The sequence below is a fragment of the Canis aureus genome, chromosome 16, assembly GCF_053574225.1.
Source record: "Canis aureus isolate CA01 chromosome 16, VMU_Caureus_v.1.0, whole genome shotgun sequence".
NCBI classification, from domain to species: Eukaryota; Metazoa; Chordata; class Mammalia; order Carnivora; family Canidae; genus Canis; species Canis aureus.
In genome coordinates, this window is record NC_135626.1 from 47,576,368 (window position 1) to 47,593,651 (window position 17,284).

Sequence of the window (17,284 nt, forward strand, 5' to 3'; positions counted from 1 at the left end):
CCAAAGGCAGACACTTAACCGCTGAGCCACCCAGGCGTCCCAAGTAACACTATTTTTTTTTTTAAAGCCCACACTCTTCAACTAGACCACACTGTACCACTTGGCAATGTGCATTTTTTCACTGACAATACAAGCCTGCCATCTTTTTGTGGCCACCCTCGTGTCTCTAGCAGGGTTTGTAATGGCTACATAATGTGCCATCATAGATTGTGCCGTATTTTTGCCATTCCTCCTTGGGCAAAGTAAGACATTGAGTCTTATTATTATAGTACTGTAGGAAGCATCTCATGATATCTTTTCTGTGTTGTTCTAATGTTTCTGTAGGTTAAATTTTTTTTAAAGATTTTATTTATTAAAAAAATATTTTATTTATTTATTCGTTAGTGCACAGAGAGAGAAGCAGAGACATAGGCAGAGACAGAAGCAGGCTTCCTCAGGGGAGCCCGATGTGGGACTCAATCCCAGGACCCTGGGATCATGCCCTGAGCCAAAGGCAGATGCTCAACCACTGAGCCACCCAGGTGTCCTTGTAGGCTAAACTCTAAAGTGAAGTTCTCGAGTCGATAGGTATGTGAATTTCAGTTTTGCTAGATATAGGTCAGTTGCCCCCACTCCAAAACTATATTAAATTACCTTCTGACCCACACTTGTATGGGAGCAAACTGGTTTTTGAAAATCCAAGAGACTGAGGAGCAGTGTAGTTAGGGTGGAAGCAATAATAATCCCAGTGCATATTCAAGGGTCAGTGAATAACTGCCTGACCGAGGTGGAAGGGAAGAGGAGCCTTGAATGCCAAGCTAAGGAATTTGGATTATATCCTACAAGCAGCAGTGGGCTTTCAAAGCAGGGGTCACCAGCTACCATGCAAGGGGACTCCATTTGTGACCTCACCAGAGAAGGCTAACTCTCTCAGGGGATGGTGAGGGATGCCAAGAGGTTGGGGAATCCTCCAACTCCATCAGCCTACTTCTTTCCCTTTCCCACTATCCCTTTCATAAACAAGTAGCCTCCAGCCATCTCGACAGGAATAATATTTCATTAAAGAACAGAAACTTCTGAAAGTAAAAAGGCATTAAACAGCAGTCCAGCTCTCAACAGGCCCAGCTACCTCATTTTTAGACCAATAATCAGCAACTCATTCCCTCAGAACAAATAGGTAATCTCTTTAGGATCTCATTTCTTCCAAACAAAAGAAAGCTAGGTCACCAAGTCTTGCCAAAGTACCATGCCTAGTGCTGATTCTTAACCACTGCTGTTCTTTTGGCCTAATTAGGTGGAGCTACTGCAATATTTTAAGCAAAGCCAAATTTACTAGGAAAACAATAATGACCAACTCCATCCTAGAGAAAGGGTTTTCAGCTTTTAATTTTTCAAGAAAGAAAAATATTTTTAACTGCTGCAGTAGTTTGCATGAATGAGGTCTCCCAGAGCTCAGTGCCCATAGTAGTTGCACATCTTACCAATTGGATCTGGTAGTGAAAGGCCAGACCAAGTATGTCAAACAAAATCAAGGAGAATAAACTCCTCAGTACCAGATCAAAACCAGAGATTCTAAATCTCTGCCAGGAGTGGAGTTGCTGATTGTGGAATGGGATCATTGACTCAATAGAATAAGTCCTTGGGGAAATGGTTCCATGTCCTAACAGGAAGGACTCATCCAAGCAAAACATCCATAAAACAGAGAAACAATTGGGCTTGTTGTAGAAGGATCGCGGCAAAAGATAACCTCTAGAGCCAATGGATGGGGATTCCCACCCATGCTTTCCATGTGAAAATCATTCGACCCTAAGATAAGGGGCCCTGGCTCTGCTATGCCTCCCAAGTGATTATAGTCTTTGCACTGCATCACCACCATTTTTTTTAAGGATGTTATTTATTTATTCATGAGAGACATAGAGAGAAAGAGAGGTAGAGACATAGGCAGAGAGAGAAGCAGGCCTCACGCAGGGAGCCCAATATGGGACTTCATCCTGGGACTCCAGGATCATGCCCTGGGCTGATGGTAGACACTTAACTGCTGAGCCACCCAGGCATCCCTCATCAACACCAATTATTGTCTCTTATATCTCTTCCTTCCTTCAAATGAGTAGATAGATAGATGGAGAGATGATGGGATGGGATGATGTGAAAGGCAAGGCATTAAAATGACTAGCACAGTCCCTGGCACATAGTAAGCATTTAATCAATGTTCCTTCTCCTTACTTGGGCTCTGGCATTGAGCTCTGCAGATGTGTTACCAGGATGATTGCTCAGTAGAAACCACGTGTCTTCAGAAAGTGGCTGTTGTGAAGGGTACTATGGGAATTTGTTTGGATATTGCTTTTTACTTGTCGGTGTGACTGAATGGAGAAGAGAAACAGAGGATTGGTTCCAATCACTCTAGTTCCCAGAATGACAGAACTTCGGGTGCTTCAAGCTCCTTCAGAAACTACTGCCATTTTTATTGCTGAGAATTTTTTTTTTTTTTAGATTTTTAAAAAGATTTTACTTATTTATTTATTTATTTATTTGAGAGAAAGAGAGCAAGTGCAAGAGTTGGGGTTGAAAGGGCAGAGGGAGAGGGAGAGGGAGAAGCAGACCCCCTGCTGAGCAGGGAGCCTGATGCGGGACTTGATCCCAAGACCCTAGGATCATGACCTGAGCCAAAGGCAGATGCTTAAAAGATTGAGCTACCCAGAAGCCCCACTAAGTTTTTTGGTTTTTATTAATGGGCTGTTATTTCTTCTGTTATTATGTCACCTGAATTCAGGATGGCATGTGTCTCTGATACTTCACCTCTAAGAAACCTTAGAAGTTACATTTACTATTTGCTGTGCCACCTTCAGGCTGTCTGTGGCAAGGGACTCCCAGGGTGGTGCCCAAGGCAATTTTGGCATCCTATCACTGTCCAACGTTTTTACCAGGTGTATTTTAGAAGAATAACATTTAAGACTTTAAAAGAAGAAAGTAGAAGCCAGAAAGCCCCAGGGTTTCAGCCAAAAGTGAACAGATGCAACCAAGCTCTCCCTCAATTCTATCTCATGGAGAGAATCTCCCTCTGTACTTTCAAGAAAACAGATTGTAAATCCCCAGCTTGCTCAGGACTTGGATTAGCTGCATCAGACTCTGCTATTTTTAGTTTTATTAAATTAAAACACCAGAACTTCTTAGCCCTTAGAGCAGAGTCCCCAAATTAGGTCAGAATCACCTTGGCAGCTTTAAAAAAATGCAGATATCTGGACCTACCCTAGACCTACCAAACCAGATGCAGTAAGATGGGTCCCGAGGAACTATGTGTAACTGTACCAGGTTTGGGGAAAGAGCCTCAGGACAGAGCTTCCCAACCTTTTTCAAGCTATGACACATGTGGAAAATGGTTGGGTTTGATTGGCATATCGGGGAGGAGCTCCTGGTCCAAGATGACCAACCCTTGGGGTCGGATGACCCAGTGTGCTTCTCCAATGGCCAAGAGGAGCAGTATCTTGTCACATCTGTTACTGAAGGTCAGGCAGCTCTACCTCAGAGAGCTCCATTTTCTGTGTCAAGTATTTTGTTTTGTTTTGTTTTTTTAAGATTTTATTTACTTATTCATGAGCACACACACACAGAGGCAGAGACATAGGCAGAGGGAGAGGCAGGCTCCCTGTGGGGAACCCAATACAGGATTCGATCCCAGGAACCTGGGATCATGACCTGAGCCGAAGGCAGACACTCAACCACTGAGCCACCCAGGTGCCCCTGTGTTCAAGTTTTTATACCATTTTACTGTTCTTTAATTTTGTGGAAGGAAAAGGAAATAGCAAGTAAGCCTGGAAGACCACCTATTCGCTGCTGAAGGGAGAGGTCAGTGCCTTTGAATCTTTTTTTTTTTTTTTTTTTTTAATTTTTATTTATTTATTTATGATAGTCACAGAGAGAGAGAGAGAGAGGGGCAGAGACACAGGCAGAGGGAGAAGCAGGCTCCATGCACCGGGAGCCCGATGTGGGATTCGATCCCGGGTCTCCAGGATCACGCCCTAGGCCAAAGGCAGGCGCCAAACCGCTGCGCCACCCAGGGATCCCCAGTGCCTTTGAATCTCATTCCATCTATTGGGAATCTGATTCCATGTGGGGAGTCACATCATCTTCCTTGCCAGCCAGTGGTGTTAGTTATAATGTATATTTGCTCAGTTTCCTCCTAAATTGCTTCTGAGCTGGAGACTGGCTTCAGATTGACCCTCATCTAAGTTAATCAGAAAGGCTGATCACTGTCCAGCAGGTCCTTTGGCTCAGTCTTCACCAAGACTTTTCCCAACTGGCTCTCCAAGAATCTGCGGCAACAAGTCTGATGGTGGAAGTCGTATTTTTCCTCTTGAGACCCAAGACTTGACCCGGCAGTTCTCTCCTCCACTTCTATTTATTCAGACTCCAAGTACAACTGTTGCAGCTTCTGCTCCAAAAATATCCAGGAGGGATCCCTGGGTGGCGCAGCGGTTTGGCGCCTGCCTTTGGCCCAGGGCGCGATCCTGGAGACCCTGGATCGAATCCCACGTCAGGCTCCCGGTGCATGGAGCCTGCTTCTCCCTCTGCCTGTGTCTCTGCCTCTCTCTCTCTCTCTCTATGTGACTATCATAAATAAATAAAAATTTAAAAAAAAAAAAATATATCCAGGAAAGAATAGGTTCTATTAAGTTGCCTATCTCCATCTTGTATTGTTAAGGGACCCAAAGAAAGACATAGAATTACTAGCTCATTAACTTGAGCCTTAGAAGTTTCAACAGATCGCTCACAGAATTGCTAAACCCAGACCTAGAGGAACAAGAACTTTTGAGGGGCATCTTGGTGGCTCATTTGGTTAAGCACCTGCCTTTGGCTCAAGTCATGATCCTGGGGTCAAGCCCTGCATTGGGCTCCCTGTTCAGCGCGGATTCTTCTTCTCACCCTCCTGTTGCCCCTCCTCCAGCTTGCGCTCTTCTCTCTCTCTCTCTCTCTCAAATAAATAAATAAAATCTTTTTTAAAAAGCTAGCTTTTGAGAAAAATAAGTTATTGCTAAGTTATTTTATTCAGTTTATCCTGAAAATCCAGTAGAGTAGCTAGTGTCTCCATCTTATAAATAAGGAAACTGAAGTTCAGAGAATCTTTTTTTTTTTTTTAAGACTTTGTTTATTTTAGAGAGAGAGACTCATGGAGGGAAGAGCACAGGGAGAGGGACAAGCAGACTTCATGCCGAGCACAGAGCCCAACACAGGCCTCAATCCCACAACCCTGAGACCATGACCCAAACCAAAACCAAAACCAAGACTAGGACAGCTAACGGACTGAGCCACCCAGGTGCTCCAAGCCTCAGAGAATCTTAAATAAATTGCTGGAAGTTTCAGGAAACCTCAATTCAGACCCCAAAGTGTCTAGCCCCAAAGAGTGAGCATCTCCCCACCAAGCTGGATCCTTCCAGCAGAGCTGGAGGTACAAACAATTGTTGTCTGTCTTTGCAAAACACTCAATTTGTTTCCTGCCTAGTTGTACCTCACTAACGCTGAGCCTCACTGATCATATAAATGGAGGATTTGGGGGAAAGACGGTAATAGAGAAAGGGCTTTTCTAGTCCCTCTGTTAACCCTCTGTAGGTTTAATGATTTGCTAGAACTCCACTTCCTATGTTTGGGGTAAAATTTCCTCTGTGGCTTTTCTAAAAAATAGTGCACTGGACAAACCTAGTCTGGAAAAAGAAAAACAAAAAAACTACCCTCCTACAACTGGGTAATTGAAGAACCCACAAAAGGAAAAAAAAAATGGCATAGCCCCCCTTGGGAAACATTCCTTTTCTCATCCTATCATCATCCCCACAACAGTCTTGGAGTTAAATAACCTGCCCAGGTTTACACAGCGAATAGTTGCTACAGCAGAAATTTGAACTCAGGGGGATCTCATTCCAAGCCTTTTCTGTTGCTTCCTCAGTTCTGCTCCACAGAACCTTGGACCCCACAGAGGTGCTTCTGGGCCCAGTAAACAATGAAATACGTTGTATCAAATAATAATGATTGCTATATACCCCTGGGGATCCACTTGTCACTTCACCTGCTTTATTAGACCCATTGGGATTCCCAATAATATTACATTTGGAAAAATGAAATGGATCCTAAAGCTAAAATAAGTTTGAAATCCATGCTTTAAAAATGGAAATCCTTCATTCATTGCCTTCAAATTACAGATTGATTGGCTGAGCGAACATCTCTATCCTCATTTCTCTTCAACAAGTTGGAGGTCCACAGGTTTCCCAAAATAATACAGTACATGAAAGGCAAGCTAGATTTAGGGACAGTTAATCCAGTGCTGATCGCTGTTGCCGTGTTGCAACTCATCAAGAATATTTGTTAGTCTATTATGAGCTTTTGATTTATCAAGCTATCCAAGGGCCAAATTGTATATCCTCGGTATGGATCAAGGCTATTCATGCTTCATAGCCTGTGTCCAAACAGCGCTGCTAAAATGAGAGTAAGCAGGAACAATCCACAGCAAGCAGTCCTAGTTCAAAGGCTGCAAACTGAGCCAAATCTGAACCACCCTCCTCTATGGGAAGAACTTGGCTCACTGGCTTTTAGGAGAGCTGATGCCTGACCTCACTGTCACATACGGTAAGAAGGTTTCGGTGGCTGTACCGGTTTTGATTAGGTGATCTTAAAAATATAGGGCCATATGTGTTCCTGCAGAAAGGAACAGGTTAGTGTTATATAACAGGATTTTAGGGAGCCGTCTCTTGTTGCTCTAGAATTGGGAGCCAGGCCCAAACCTGGGGACAAAGGGGTTATGACTCCACATTCCACAGGCAGCTGCTAATCACTAAGGCCAGGTTCTCCCCAGGGCACCCATCTCTCCTCAGCTCCCAGTCTGTATTTGGAGATGGGGGAGGGGACTTCTCAGAGTCCTTGGGGATAACAATTTTCACCTAACCCCAAAGCCCTGTGAAGAGAGTTTTTTTTAAGTTTTTTTTTTAATTAATTAATTTATTTGACAGAGGGAGAGCAAGAGCACAAGTAGGCAGAGGGGTAAGCAGAGGGAAAGGGAGAAGCAGGCTCCCCTTGTTACAGGGAGCCCGACAAAGTCCTCCATCCCAGGGCCCTGCGATCCTGACTGCCAAAGGCAGATTCTTAACCAACTGAGCCACCCAGGCTCTCCATGAAGGGAGGATTCTAAGAGAATTAATTACAGAAATTGGAACATCTGCAAAAATGCTGTTTGCAAAGCTGCCAACCTACAGGTCCACCCTCAACACTGCCACCCTATGGGCCGGGGGCGAGACTGATAAGTGGCCCCAGAAGTTTGTAGGGGAACATAAAGATTGATGCCTACTGCCCATCTGGAGATTTCTGAAGGAGAGGGCTTGTGGAAGGAGCCTATGGCAGGAGCCGGGGTGGAAGTGTGGGCGAGTCAATCTGGGAATAGGATGCAGGCATTCCCTTGGTCATCATATGAAATGAACATAATGGTGTCCTGCTTTAGAGGTTTGTTGTGAGAATTCTGGGATGTTTGCCCTGAGACCTACCATTCCATCAGTGTTTTGTTTTTGTTTTTGTTTTAAGATTTTTCTCAGATTTTAAAGTTCTGTAACCATATGCACCCTGAGGCTGTCTAGGGGCCCCATCCTAAGTCACCCCAAATAGATCTCTTATTATACAAAGATTAAATGGCAAAGCAGATCTCAAGTGCTTGACATAGGCTTTGGTGCACAGCAAGCATCTAATAAACATTAGCTAGTATGTTAGTTTTCCTTCCATCCTTCTCTTTCTTCTGATCACCTCTAGGAATTTTCATTTGACTTAAACTTCTCTCTCGGTCCTCACAGGTATCAACAGTGGTCACCCTCCCGGCTGGAGACCACAGACTATTAAATTATTCTGTAGTTTGCACTCAAAATTTCCATTCTCGTGGTCCCTCTTCAAGAGAGTTTTAAGTTTCTCTGACACCGAATTATAACTGAGAAGGGCTCAGGACATACACAAAAACACCTCCTCACCGCATCCTCCTTTTTCCCTGCCTTTCTATATGTCAGTTGCACTTTATGAGTCAAGCTCCTTTAAGAGAGTCACTTTGCAGAGAAATAGCACAAATCGCTCAGTGTTTGTGGTACATGCTAGTGCCAAGAGCAAATGCTTTAAAAATAGCACTTTAGGTATTAACTGCTAACAAAGCAAGAATTGGCTGCTTGTGGCTACAATTTGCATTTGGGCTTTTTTTTTTTTTTTTTTAAGCTGATGCATAGCAGTTGACCTTTTAAGTAAAATTTTAGGTCAGTTCTCAAACACACTCTGAAAGCTTCTTAGTTTTGTTTTGTCTTATTTCAACCACTTTTTTGAGAAAGTTCAATGCCATGCAATCACCCATTTCAAGTAGAGAATTTGATGCATTTTTGTATATTCATAGATACAGGCAACCATCATCATAATCAAATTTAGAACATGTTCATCAAAAAAAAAAAAAATAGAACATGTTCATCACCACCTCAAAAAGAAACCCTGTATGCTTTGGCTATCACTCCCCTACTTTTTTACCCTCAATCCCACTCTAGCCCTAGGAAACCACTAATCTTTTTGTCTCTGTAGATTTCCCAGTTTGAGATATTTCATATGAATGGGATCCTTTAAGATATCTTTTGTGACTAGCTTCTTTGAAAGGTCCATAATTTTGTGCATTCCTTTAGGATACAAGTTCAAGAAATCTGGGTCCAAATTCAGAGCTAAATTTTACCTGGTTGAGGGGGTCCCTGGGTGGCTGCCTTAGGCCCAAGGCATGATCTTGAAGACCTGGGATCGAGTCCAGCATCAGGCTCCCTTGCATGGAGCCTGCTTCTGCCTCTCTCTCTCTCTCTCTCTCTCTCTCAAATAAATAAATAAATAAATAAATAAATAAATAAATAAATAAATTTTACCTGGTTGAAATGCCATTCACTGATGGGGAATGAGAATATCTGCATCAATTTGGAGTCTTCAAGACTCCAAGAATGCAGGAAAAAATCTGATAAGTGTTGTTAGTTCATCTCTATTTTAGACTGAGTACTATAGTTATGTAATGTAACAATTCCTAGCCAATTACTGCTTAGCCTTATTTCATTTAACATTTATCAAAAACTTCTAATTTCAATTAACAGGGCAAGCCCCTGTTGGATTTAGTCCTTTGTGGTTCAAATTGAAAGCATAATTAATCACGGAGATTTTCTATCTCAGTGAACGTTGACTAATAATATTGCCTCTGAGATGCCAGCTGAGCTCCAGCCAGGCCAAGACCTCCTGGAGGCTTCTCCTTGCACCTCCTGGGTGTGAGACTGATGCTAACAAACACAGGGACACAGTTTCACAAGGGCTGCATTAATGAAGAAGTTCCCTAGCTTCACCTTTGTTCTGTTTTGTCCAAGTGTAAGATGGATGAAGCCTGGAGGTGGGTCACTGGCTCTAGGCAGGGAAGCTTTCCAAAGAAAATGTGCCTGCATGGAAGGGGTGGCCAGTGTAGGAGCCAAGGGCAGGTTGCTCCAAATGTGCCACTTCGGCATTTGATTATTTTAAATAAGTTACTTAAGAATGGGATAACCGGATGATGGACATTAAGGAGGGCACGTGATGTAATGAACACTGGGTATTATATAAGACTGATGAATCACTGAACCCTACTTCTGAAACTAATAATACATTACATTTTAATTGAATTTAAATAAAAAAATTTATTGGGGAACAAAAAGTTACTTAAGAGACTGGCTGTGCAAGTAGGACACTGGGGCACTAGTCAATAGAGCATGAGACTCTTAATCTAAAGGTTGTGAGTTCGAGCCCCTCATTGAGTATAGAGATTACTTTAAAAAATTAAATCTTGAAAGCAAAACAAAAAAGCCCCTGAGAGCTCTCAGACTCCTCTGTTCCCCTGAAAGCTAGAAATAAATCTCCCTTGTGAAATGTACCCTCCCTGTATCAGGAAGTAGAAAGACATCCTTATCACTAGAGATGGGAAATTCAGGGCACAGAATGCAGGTATAAACATCCTTGGTTACATTTTTACTAGTTTACTACGCCAATCCAAATTCCGTTTAGAATGCCTTCCGAACAGAAGCTCCAAAGTTAAGTTTTCTTTGTCCTGTCAATTCCTCAAAGATTTATTGTCTGTCTAGAAAGTATGAAAACGGCCTACCGTGGTAATTCTTCAGGTCTCAATTTCATTATTGGCCCTCTGTAAGTGCATAATAAAACTGGGCGTTTTTTTTCTCCTGTTCGATTAGCAAATCTGTCTCATGTAAATGTAATACTTTGTCCAGCTGGAAGACCTTGAAAGGTAGAGGAAGAATGTTTCCTTCCCTTAGCAGTTTGGTCTGTCTGGCCTGGGAGACAGCCCTGGCACCAGCTCACCTCCCTCCATACAGATGGGTTTTAACTAACTACATGGGTCCAATTTGCCATCTGCCAAGCCTGGGGAGTACCAACAGGTTCTGGAGCCAGAGTTCTCATTGTGGATGAATTTAGAAGCCCCCAGCCAGAGGAACTTGCAGCCTGACATGTTCGCAGCCGGCCAGACAGCTGCTGGGCTCTGGGAGCTGTACATGGAGCATTCTGGAGGCAAGAGCATTGCTTTCAGAGAGCTTCCCCATCACCCAGTGGATCCACCTGCAACCAGGGTGAGGTTCAGGGCTCCATGACCCAGTGAGTGAGCAAACTATGGAAGAATTAGTCACAGAGGACTCTGTAAAATTTGCCTTGTGAAAATTATGACCAACTGTTATGGGTTGAATTGTGTCCCCCAAAAAAGATATGTTGAAGTCCTAACCCCCAGGACCTGAGAGTGTAACCTTATTTGGAAATAATGTCTTTGCAGAAGCACTCAAGTTAAAATGAGGTTGAGCGGGCCCTAATCCTATGTGATTGTGTCCTTATAAAAAAGCCAAAGTGGGGATCCCTGGGTGGCGCAGCGGTTTGGTGCCTGCCTTTGCCCCAGGGCGTGATCCTGGAGACCCGGGATCGAATCCCACATCGGGCTCCCGGTGCATGGAGCCTGCTTCTCCCTCTGCCTGTGTCTCTGCCTCTCTCTCTCTCTGTATCTGTCATAAATAAATAAAATATTTAAAAAAAAAAAAAAAGCCAAAGTGTGGGCAAGTGTGGAATTCACAATATTGGAGATGAAGGTGGATGGAGGTTTACAAACTTCATTTGAAAATAGAGAAATGAAAGTTTAAAACCTAAAAACAATCCAAGTCTTTTATAAAGAATGAAGTAAATCGTATTACAAAGTTTGACTCAGGACCAAAATAGTACAGAAGCTGTAGAAACACAAACCAGAAATTTTAAAAATTTAAAAGATCAGATAAAAGGTCTACTGATGTGTGAACGGGGCAATTTAGATATTTATGTTCACAAACTCAAGTGAGAAAAATGAGTGTTGAAGAAAATGATTTCAAGTGGAATGGATACTGGATATGGGGGGGGGGGGGTCGAATATGACCAGGGAGAAAGGTTTGTAGTGACCAGTATATTTCAGATAAGAACCATTGGCTTGATTTTTTTTTTTCATCTTCTCATAAAGGCATTCAGCTGGATGTTCATCTGTGGTCTTGACTTTTGATTAAAGGAGTCCTCTGGTAAATCCTCTCCCTTACCTCACTCCCTCTCTTTGAAAGTGTATCCCTAATTATAGGCTATGTATAAGATTTACTAGATGAAATCAGCAGCTGTAGATAGGACACCAGACTTGCAGAAAATCAACCCACTGTTGCCATAAAAAGCCCAATTGTTAATTGCTTCTTTGGCATCTGAGTATAACAAAAACACCCTTTGCTGTTTAATATTAAAAGTAAATACAGTAGAGGGGCAGCCCAGGTGGCTCAGCAGTTTAGCGCTGAGGCCCAGGGTGTGATCCTGGAGACCTGGGATCGAGTCCTGCGTTGGGCTCCCTGCATGGAGCCTGCTTCTCCCTCTGCCTCTGTCTCTGCTTCTCTCTGTGTGTGTCTCTCATGAATAAATAAATAAAATCTTTAAAAAATAAAAAATAAAAGTAAATACAGTAGAAAGAATATTGGCCTAGAATTAGGGGAGCCTGGGATTCTAGTCCCCTCCCTGTTACCTGGTGCTTCTGCAGTGTGATCAGGAACCACACATAGATTTTAGCCTCTACATAGTTTGCCGTGCAGACGTTACCTTTATGGTCTTACTCAAAGCTGATGTTTGCTGTGAGGCCCCGTCATTCTTAACTGTTTTGGAAATGGGACCCACCAGTGTTCCATGTTTAATATTGCAGAGTCTTGTCTTATTTCTTGGGAAGCTTGAACCTGGAATGTATACGAATATTCTGGAATCGGTACCATTTCAAACTCAGTAGTGGTCAGTCCAAGAAACAAGCTGTGGCTAGTCTGTGAATCAGGATGGGGTGCGGCCAGATGGCCCTGTGGCCTCTCTCACACCCCTTGCACAGGGCCCGAGAGGCATGAAGGCAGCTCAGGCCACAGCCATGGCTTTTCCTTCCTTTCCCCACATCCTGTGCCTGGCCCCTTGCTCTGTTTACTGCCTCCTTTATCTCTTACACATTTGGGTTACTGGGGGTTTTGCCCTCCTGCTTTCCTCTGCCTGCTGGTTCTGGAATGTCCTTTGTTTAACTCCTTGCTCACTCAAGACCACCTCCTCTCAGGTTCTCAAGGGTTTGCCTATACATATTCTGGTCAGCCAAAGCATGGAGGCCATGTCTCTTGAGCCTCAAGATAGTTACTGTCCATGTGCTGACGATTGTACTGCTCATTTACCTTTTGTTGGAAAGTCAGTAGGGGGATCAGGAAAGAAACCAGCCCTCCCTGTTTCACTCCAGCCCCTATATTTTAACTCCTGTGAATTACTTGGCAGCTGTAAATTTCCTTCTTTGTGGCTTTCCTTTCTTTCCTTCTTTGTGGTTTATTGTATGAACTTTTGATGTGTTCTGCAAAAGAACAAAGCAGCATTCATCCTTTTCATCGATGGTGAACCCAGTTATTGCACCTGTTTTGTAATCCACGTGACACATCTATTTTGTTATCTCTTGCTAACCAACCATCCACTCCAGAATTTAGCTTAAAACAAAAACAGTGCATTACTTATCACAATTCTGCGATTTTGACTAGGCTTAGCTGGGCAGATCTTCTGTTCCTCATAGTGTATGTTTGGGCTGAAATATCAGATTTGACCTGTTCAGTCACATGCCTGCCTTCTCAGCTGGAAATGGGCAAGCACCTCTCCCCAAGGTTAGCTTGCGCTTCCTCCCAACATGGTAGTCTCAGAGCAATCAGACCAGGCTTTTTACATTGTATCCCACTTCTAGTTTCTAGCTTCCCTTGGAGACCTGAACTGACACAGTGTCTTTTCTGCCATTTGCAATTGGTCAAAGCAAGTCCTAGGTCATGCTCTGTTTAAGTGAGGGGAGACAGCCTCCATCTCTTGGTGAGAGGAACAGCGTACTGGCATGGAAATGGAAGGAACTGATGGAGGCTGTCTTTGGAGATTTTCTACCGTCATCTCCCTGGTGATACCTCTTGATTTCTTGGTCTTCTCTTTTTATTCTTTTTTTTTTTTTTCTCTTTTTATTCTTAATGGCATTATAGGGTATAGGAATATGGGGTAGGCAGGAATTAGTCCCATGGCCTTAAACCATCAAATCTTTCACCAGCAACTCCAGGGTGCTTTGGAAAGGCATTAGTGTCTCTGCCCTCGGCTGCAAGATTGCACATGTTACTCAGATGCTTCTGTGACTGCCTTAGGAAGTACAGTAATAGCTAACATCAATTGAGCACTTGCTATGAGCCAGACCCTGTGCTTGTGACTTTTTCATGTATCATGTTATTAAATTAACATCATCTTTCCAGGCCTGTGCATATAATTTCAGTGGCAGTTTCTGGGTTGGTGCAGGTGCTAAAAATACAGCATGACAACATTGGTACCAAAATTCGAAAAGGCTACCCATACTCAAATTGCCAGCCCCTCCCGCTCTCACAGAGCACTTACTCCCATGGGATTCTTTTGATGCGTGCCCTTTTCCTTCTTCTCTGTCAGAATCTCTTCTGTCAGTTTCATATTCTGTTAATTATATATTTGTCCCATTCCAGTCCCTTCTACCCCCAGGTCCAGTGTCTTCTAGTGCAACCAATGCAAATGAGGGACCCTGGGAGAAGGTCAGGGAACGGAAATCATCCCAAGTCGAGCTGAGTCCATTCCCAGTGGGGGGAAGTGCTCTGTGACTACACACAGACCACACCTTCCAGGCCACACACACACAGCTGCTGCCCTCCTACACCCCTCAGGGCGAAGAAACCAGGTCAAGGGAGAGCATAATGTAATACCTGGTTCTCTACTGTGCTCACATTGTGCATTCAGTAAACGTGTGCTGAGGATAATGACTATTATAATATTACTTTATGCAGGAGTATGGGCAAGCTCAGAGCTAGTACACACCCTGAAAAATCCTACCAAGGTATCGCACAGTGTGTTTTTATATTGGATTTGTATTTTTTCATAGCTTTATTGTATATAATTTACATAACCCAAACTTCACCCACTTAAGGTGTACTGTTAAATGGTTTTTAGCTTCCTTACATAGTTGTAAGCCATCACCTTAAATCTAATTTTAGAGCATTTTCATCACCCACAAAAGAAACTGTTTCCATAGCAGTCATTCCCCTTATCACCCCATTCTGCAGCCTTTGGCCACTACTCTGCTTTTTTCTTCATAGATTTGTCTACTATGGGTATTTCATATAAATGGAATTATAGAATGTGGCCTTTGGTGACTGGCTTCTTTCATTCAGTATAGCGTTTTTGAAGTTCATCTGTGCTAGAGCATGGATCAATACTTCATTCCTTGTAATGGCTGGATAATCTTCTATTGTGTGGATGGACCACATTTTGTGTATCCGTTCATCAGCTGATGGACGTTCGGGTTGTTTCTATTTTTTTACTATTATGAATTTGAACATTTACGTGTAAGTTTCCACAGACAGGTTTCAATTCTCTTGGGTAGATATCTTGGAGTGGAATTGCTGGGCCAGATGGTCACTCTGTGTTTAACCTTTGGAGGGACTACCCAATTGTTTTTCAAAGTGGCCACACTATCTTACATTTCCATCAGCAACATGTGAGGGTTCTAATTTTTTCACATCCTTGCCAACAGTTGTAATGATGCACATAGCATTTTTTAGTCTGTCTTTCACTTAAGGATTTACCCAAATGTAGCTAAATTCCGACCCCCAGCCGTGTGTGTGTGTGTGTGTGTGTGTGTGTGTGTGTGTGTGTGAGAGAGAGAGAGAGAGAGAGAACGAGATGGGTCCAAGTAGAGTTCAGGCATTCATTCAAAAACATTTATTCAGCATCTTCTGAACTACACAGGACAGTGTTGGGAGTAGGAAGAGATGCTTGAGTCTTAAAGTCTTAAGAAGTCTTAAAAAAAAAAAGAAGAGAAAAGTCAGGCATAGTGGAGAGGTTGGCTAGAGAAAAGGAACTTCAGGAAGAACTGACGCTTGCCTAGAAGGTGAACTATCGTTTTAGCGTTTATGTTGCAAGTTCCTTTCTGACTGAGATGTATATAATTTAACCCTTTTCATTAAGTGTACGATTCAGGGGTTCTTAGTATATTCACAAAAGTTATGCAACTCCCATCACTAATTCCAGAATATTTTCATCACCCCAACAGGAACTCTTTTATCCATTAGTAGTCACTCCAACCCCTGGCAACCACTAATCTTGCTGTCTTGATGGATTTGCCTATTCTAGACATTTCCTATAAATGATGGTTAAACTTTTTTTTTTTTTTAAGATTTTATTTTTTCATGAGAGACACACACACAGAGAGGCAGAGACACAGACAGAGGGAGAAGCAGGCTCCATGCAGGGAGCCCAATGGTGGGACTCGATCCCGGATCTCCAGGATCACACCCCAGGCTGAAGGTGGCGCTAAACCACTGAGCCACTGGGGCCGCCCAATGAACTTTTAAGTTACTATTTCTTTTTATTTTTTTCAGGATCCTAAGCACTTCAAGTCAGAGAAGACAGGAAGGGGACAATTAAGGGAAGGCTGGAGAGATAGTCATCAACCCATCATGTGTTCCTATAAGCTGGTGACTGTCAAGTTCGAGGTCTGGGGGCTTCAGACCAGAGTGGAACAATTTGTACACAAGGTAAGTGAATAAATGGCAGTTCCTGGACTGCGGATAGAGTGACTATCTTTACTGGAAGCTGGAATGCATGACGCACAACACATGCCCAGCACTGAGCCAACATGACATAACTGTATCTAGAAAATGCTGTTTTTATGAAAATACATTTTATATACAAGTTTAATTTGATGCTTTACACTTCATTTCTTTTTTTTTTTTTTTTTCACTTCATTTCTCATTCTGTGACTTCCACATCTATTGGATGCGTATATTCAGGAAGTTAGGTTTTCAATACTAAGTACTTCTCCCTTTGGCATCAGGCTAACCTAGCTACAGACAGAAGTACTTGTACTTTGTACTCAGTACTTGGGTTTCAGGCAGAGGCATCAAGGGCTTATATGTGTGTGTGGCCCCCCAAGATAATTCTCACTCAAAAGATCCTACAAATATAGGATATAGGCGCCTATGTGGCTCAGTCAGTTAAGCATTTGACTCCTGATTTGGTGGATGATCTCAGGGTCGTGAGATCCAGCCCCACATCAGGCTCCGTGCTGAGCATGAAGTCTGCTTAAGGTTCTCATTCTCTCTCTTTCTCTGCCCCTACCTCCCCACTGATATTGCTCCCTCTCTCTCTCTCTCTCTCTCTCTCTCTGTCAAAAACAAAACAAAACAAGATCCTACAAATACACCTAAGATAGAAAGAAAATGCCCCAAGAGACAAAACAACAAATCCCAATGGTCCTTTAGATGGTGCACCTCAGTATTTCTGGTCATTTAATAATTCTGTTACTAAAGAATTATTAACAACCTCTAAACACAGATTTCAATTGTATACCCACTTTAACTAAGCATGTTCATTTTATAGCAGGAACAAGACTTAGTGATGATTTAAGTTTGTTAGGGGCTTCTAGCATGACTCATCCTCATGGAAACAAATGGAAAATGCAATGTCAAACGTTACCCTTTGTAACGCCTCCTATTTTCATAAAAATAAATACTACCCAAGTTGTCTCTACATTCCAGATAGGCTGGATATCTGTTTATTTTTCCACTTAAAAACTGATAAAAAATAGCTTTCTGAAATTCTTCCAGGGGCACTGGAATTTAACAGTAATGCACTGAGCTTTGTGTTACTTAGATGGATTTGTCTACTGAGATTGGAGGCCAGTTGTCAACAAAATGTATAAATT

At 42.7% G+C, this 17,284-nt stretch overlaps 1 protein-coding gene across 1 annotated transcript in view; it reads left to right on the forward strand.

Annotated features, from left to right (window-relative positions):
- The window catches only part of PITPNC1 (phosphatidylinositol transfer protein cytoplasmic 1), a 255,931-nt gene that overhangs the window by 221,814 nt on the left and 16,833 nt on the right, over positions 1-17,284 (forward strand). Inside the window, exon 8 of the mRNA XM_077853735.1 lies at positions 15,960-16,115. Within this exon, the coding sequence (XP_077709861.1) occupies positions 15,960-16,115 (156 nt within the window). The remainder of the gene's footprint in view (positions 1-15,959; positions 16,116-17,284) is intronic.